Here is a 5,951-nt window from a genome sequence, read left to right on the forward strand (position 1 = left end):
CAAGGACTCTATGGGTGAAGTATTGAATGATGCAGGAAACATCAAAAGAAGGTGGAAGCAATACACAGAGTCACTGTACCAAAAAGAACTGGTTGATGTTCATCCATTTCAGGAGGTGGCATATGATCAAGACCAATGGTATTGAAGGAAGACGTCAAAGCTGCACTGAAGGAATTGGCGAAGAACAAAGCTCCAGGAATTGACAGAATACCCATTGAGATGTTTCAACAAATGGATGCCGTGCTGGAGGCGCTCACTTGTCTATGCCAAGAAAATAGAAAGACAGCTACCTGGCCAATTGGAAAAGATCCATATTTGTACCCATTCCAAAGAAGGGTGATTCCACAGAATGTGGAAATCATCAAACAATATCAACATCACACACAAGTAAACTCTTGCTGAAGATCATTCAAAGACAGTCGGAGCAGTATATTGACAGAGAACTTCCAGAAATGCAAGCTGAATTTAGAAGAGGACGTGGAACAAGTGATATCGTTGCTGATATCAGATGGATCTTGGCTGAAAGCAAAGAATACCAGAAAGATGATATTTACTTATGTTTTATTGACTATGCAAAAGCACTCAATTGTGTGGATCATAACAAATTATGGATAACATTGAGAAGAATGGGAATTCCAAAACATTTAATTGTGCTCATGAGGAACCTGTACATACACCAGGAGGCTGTTGTTCAAACAGAGCAAGGGAATACTGCATGGTTTAAAATCAAGAAGGGAGTGTGTCAGGGTTGTATCCTTTCACCATACTTATTCAATTTGTATGCTGAGCAAATAATCTGAGAAGCTGGACTATATGAAGAAGTGTGGCGTCAGGGTAAGAGGAAGACTCAATAAAAACCTATGATATACAGATGACACAACTTTGCTTGCTGAAAATGAGCATGACTTGAAGTACTTACTGATGAAGATTGAAGACTACAGTCTGCAGTATGGATTACATCTCAATAAAAAGAAAATGAAAATCCTTACAATTGGACCAATAAGGAGCATCACGATAAGTAGAGAAAAGATCAAAATTGTCAAAGATTTCACATTACATGGTTCCACAATCAACACCAATGGAAGCAGCAGTCAAGGCATCAGACAATGTATTGCACTGGGCAAATCTGTTGCAAAAGACCTCTTTTAAGTGTTGAAAAGCAAACATGTCTCTTTGAAGACTATGGTGTGCCTAACCCAAGCCATGGTATTTTCAATCACCTCATATGCATGTGAGAGCTGGACAATGAATAAGGAAGACTGAAAAAGAGTGGATACTTTTGAGTTATGGTGTTGGCAAAGAATACCTAAAGCATCATGGACTGATAAAAGAACTAACAAATCTGTCTTGGAAGAAATGCAGCTGGAGTGCTCTTTAGAAGCAAGAATGGTCAGACTTCATCTTACCTACTTTGGTCATGTTGTCAGAAAGGACCATTCTTTGGAAAAGGATATCATGCTCAGTAAAGTGCAGGGTCAATGAAAAAGGGAAAGGCCATCAATAAGTTGGAGTGACACAGTGGCTACAACAATGGGCTCAGGTATAGCAATGATCATGGGGCTGGCACAGGACTGGGCAGTGTTTCGTTCTGTTATACATAATGTCTCTATGAGTTGGACCTGACTCTATGGCACCTAACAACAACAACAACATATGATAAAATCTTTTAATGAATTTGGAATGGAAGAAAATATTCTTAACTAGTAATAAAACAGCTACAAAAATCCTTCAGCAAGCATGAAACATCATATTCAAAGCTTTCCTTTTGCATTAGAAACCACACAAAATGCCACTTATTAAAGAAGATAAAAATACAGAAAGAATTATACCATGTTTTAAATTAAAAGACAATACCATAAAGATATATGTTCTCCTCATACTGATCTATAGATGAAATGTTGTCCAAATTAAAATCCCAACAAGAATTTTTGGGAGGAACTTGACAAATTGAATCTAAAATATATATGAAAATGCAGAGGCTTAAGAATGGCCAAGAGCTCTTGAAAAAGGTAGGAAGACTTACTTTATCAAATGTCAATATTTATAATAATGCTGTTATCAAGCCAGTGTGATAATGGTGCAAATGTAAACAAGTAGACCTATGAAGCAGAATTTAAAAAAACAACAACCCATTGACATCAAGTCAATTCCGACTCATAGTGTCCTATAGGACGGAGTAGAATTACTCCGATAGGGTTTCTAAGGCTATAAATATTCACAGAAGCAGACTGCCTCATCTTTCTCTGGCATAGTGGCTGACGAGTTTGAACTGCGGGCATTTTGGTTAGAAACCTCATGTCTTAACCACTGCAACATTAGAGCTCTTATGAAACAGAATCCAAAACAACAAAAACCAAACTCACTGCTGTCAAGTCATATCTGACTCATAGTGACCCCTCATTGGGTTTCCAAGGTGGTATCACTACGGAGGTAGATTGCCCAACCCTCCTTCTGAGTAGTGGCTGGTGGATTTGAACCACCAGCCTTCTGGTTAGCAGTCAGATGCCTTAGGCACTGTGCCACCAGAGCTCCTATGAAACAGAATAAGAACCTTAAAATAGATCCACACATATACAGACCCTTGATTTATGATGTATGTGGCACTACAATGAGGAAAGGACAATCTTTCAGTAAATGGTCAATAGGACATACATGTGGAAAAAAGAAACTCGGCACCTCAGTAATATCCCCAAAATCATTTCCAGGTATACAACTGATATAAATGTGAAAGATAAACCATATAGCTTTTAGAAGACAATAGAAATATATCTTCATTTCCTGGAAATAGAGACAGATTTCTAAAATAGGACACAAATAATGACTAATGTTAAAGGAAGAGATTAACAAATTGTCCTACATTCAAATTAAGAACATCTCTTTATCAAAGGTTATCACTTATAAGTGGCAAAAGCAAACCACAGAATGGGTATTACTGCCAAAATAATATATAAAGAGTCTCTATAATCCATTAAGAAACAAAAAAATCAGAAATTCAAAGGAAAAAAATGCACAAGAGGTGCTTTAAAAAAGAGCATATTAATATGGGTAAAAAATGTATGAAAAGTTGTTCAACTTCATTAATAATTATGGGGATGTAGAAGAAAACTATATTAAGACACATCTAATAGAATGGATGTCCAACAACTGAGGAATGGATAACCAAACTTTGGTACATTCACACAATGGAATACTATGCAATGCTAAAGAATAATGTAGAATCTGCAAAACACCGCATAACGTGGATGAACTTGGAGGACATTATGCTGAGCGAAATAAGTCAGTCACAAAAGGACAAATATTGTATTAGTCCGTTATTGTGAAAGTTAAGGAAAGGTTTATATATTGGAGGACATTTTCTTTGTTGGTTACCAGGGGTGGGAGGGAAGGGGAGGGAATGCTGTTAGATAGATAGAGATAAATATTGATTTGGGTGAAGAGAAGGGCAATGTACCAAATGTGAGTGACCAATATGGCAGCATTGAGGATGAGAAAGACAGAGAGAGTTACATGGGCAGTACAAACAACAAATATGAACCCCTTTGCAAATACAATACTGAGTTGTCAATGAAAGCAAACATGGGTATAGGGACGGATAGATGGGTGAACAAGCTAAACAATTATGTATGTCTAAATGGAGAGTGTATCCAAGATCATATACAGGGTTGGCAGACAATGGGCCTCTCAGGGTGCAGAAGAGTATGAAGGGATGAACACTGGGAGGAGGTAACTATGGGGAGGAAGTGGGAGGGGAGCTGCTGCATTGTAAATTTTGGTCAATGACATGAGACAAAGTATATGTGAACTGCTGTATGAAAAGTGAATTTACTCTGTAAATCTTCACCCAAATCCTAAAAAAAAAAAAAAAAAAAAAAACATCTAATAGAATGGCTAAAGTTTAAGGACTGATAATACCAAAAATTGAGGACAATGTGCAGCAATTAGAACTCTCCTATATTGCTTGTAGAAAAGTAAATTGGCACACCCACTTTGAAAACCAGTTTGGCCTTCTTTAGTCAATTTGAAGATATACATACTCTCTGATTCAGCAATTCTATTCGTAGGTGTATAGCCAACAAGAATAATGTGAGCATATCTATCAACAGCCATGCATATAAATGTTCATAGCTGTAATTGTCATAATATTTCCAAACTGGGAATAGCTGAAAAGCCCATCAATAGTCAACTTAACAATTAAATTGTGGTACATTCATGCACTCATATTCTATAAAGCAATGAAAGTGAAATCGACTATATCTAAACTCAAAGACAGGTTTGAATCTCCTAAAGATAATATTGAGCAAAAGAAACTACACATGAGAAAAAAAAATACCAAAGGATTCCATGTTAATAAAGTTCAATAAAAAGGAAAACTAACTTATATTTTTATCAGTCAGGGTAGTGGCCATCTTTTGGGAAGAAAAGGGGGGTAATGATTGGAAGAGGGGCATGATGAGATCTTCTGGGGGTAATGGCAATGTTTTTTTTTTTTTTCCCCTCCCCTGATCTGGGTGATAGTTTTATGGCATTGGAACATTCAACACTGAAAGATATAATTTTTCCTCAAACAGATCTATAGCTTCAATGCAATCCTAAGAGGATTTTTTTTTTTTTTTTTTGGTGGAACTTGAGAAGCTGATTCAAAAATATATAAGAAAATCCAAAGCACCAAGAATAGCCAAAAAACAAAACAAAACAAAACAAAAACCCAAACAAAGCTCTTAAAGAAAGGCAAGGGAGGAAGACATGCATTACCAGATACCAAGATGTGGGCTTTGGGATAAGTCACTGAGCTAACATACTTTGTGTACTTTTTGTGTATGTGTTACACTTCACAGTGAAAAAGAGAGAGTGCTAGCAGCATGGGACAGAGTTGACAGGGAAGGCGCCATGGTAAAGATGAACATGGTTACCTAAATGTATAAATGCATTGGAGCTGGAGGGTTGTGCTCTGGAGTGTCTCATATACTTGAATCAAGCTTAGTTCTCAGCTGGGATCATGGGCTATGTAATAAACCTTCCAGGCCAGTAGGGGGCAGAAGAAATAAGAGCATTGTCCAAGAGTCCATCTCCTGGTTATCAGAAATGTATTTATTGTCATCTGAGGCAATTTACCAAGGTATTAATCAAGCTTTCATTACCTTTGTGTTCTTTATTTCAGAATTTGCCTCCTTCCACACCCCGAATGGCCAAATTCTAGAGTGTACATTACCTAGAATTGCTTTCTGGCTGAAACACTATAATATCCCTACATTTACTACCATTTGTTTTAGCTTCCCTCCCTCCTATTTCTAGCATACCTGCTCTTCAACTTCATCCTGCCTCTATTTTGTTTTTATCCTTCTCTTTTGTTTCAGTCTTTCAGCCAACAATCACTCCCCCACTGTTCCACTTTCTTCCATTTCCAGCCTACATATCTCTAGCCAGAATTCTCAAGATTCTGTTTCTTTGTCCCTATAGCTCTTACAAGCCCCTAAACTTGGATCAGGTCAATCACATCACTCCTTTCCAAATCTTCCCCTCTCTCTTTAAGACTGCACCTTTTTTTCTTAGAGAAAGGAGAGTGTTCGGTAGCGTGGAACCATAGACTCCTAGAATGCCAGAGATGGAAGGAGTCTTACTCCTCATGTATCTCTAGCTTCCTCACACTTTTCCTATGAAGAAAGAGATGGCCAGAAGATTACCTAGTGTTTTCTATTATTTCAAATATTAAATAGTCTCATGTGACACTGAAGGTTAGTGACCTTTTGGAAAACTTTTGTCTTGATTTCTGCTTCCCTATTTTCCCCTGCTCCAGAACCCAGATAGAACCATGGATGTCAGATGTGTGAGAAGAACTGGGCAGGAATCCTACAGGGAAGATGATAGTTTCATCCCAGATAAAGAGAGCTATAAGACTTACACCTGAGCTCTGGACTTGAGCGTAGATAGTAATGCTTTTTGCTTCTGTGGGT

At 37.6% G+C, this 5,951-nt stretch overlaps 1 protein-coding gene across 1 annotated transcript in view; it reads right to left on the reverse strand.

The window, feature by feature from the left end:
- SLAMF1 (signaling lymphocytic activation molecule family member 1) overlaps window positions 1-5,951 on the reverse strand; it is a 58,682-nt gene that overhangs the window by 9,360 nt on the left and 43,371 nt on the right. Inside the window, exon 6 of the mRNA XM_007947717.1 lies at window positions 5,900-5,943. Coding sequence (XP_007945908.1) covers window positions 5,900-5,943 — 44 coding nt within the window. The remainder of the gene's footprint in view (window positions 1-5,899; window positions 5,944-5,951) is intronic.

This window comes from Orycteropus afer, unplaced genomic scaffold (assembly GCF_000298275.1).
Source record: "Orycteropus afer afer isolate SDZICR_OR568_19922 unplaced genomic scaffold, OryAfe1.0 scaffold00193, whole genome shotgun sequence".
NCBI classification, from domain to species: Eukaryota; Metazoa; Chordata; class Mammalia; order Tubulidentata; family Orycteropodidae; genus Orycteropus; species Orycteropus afer.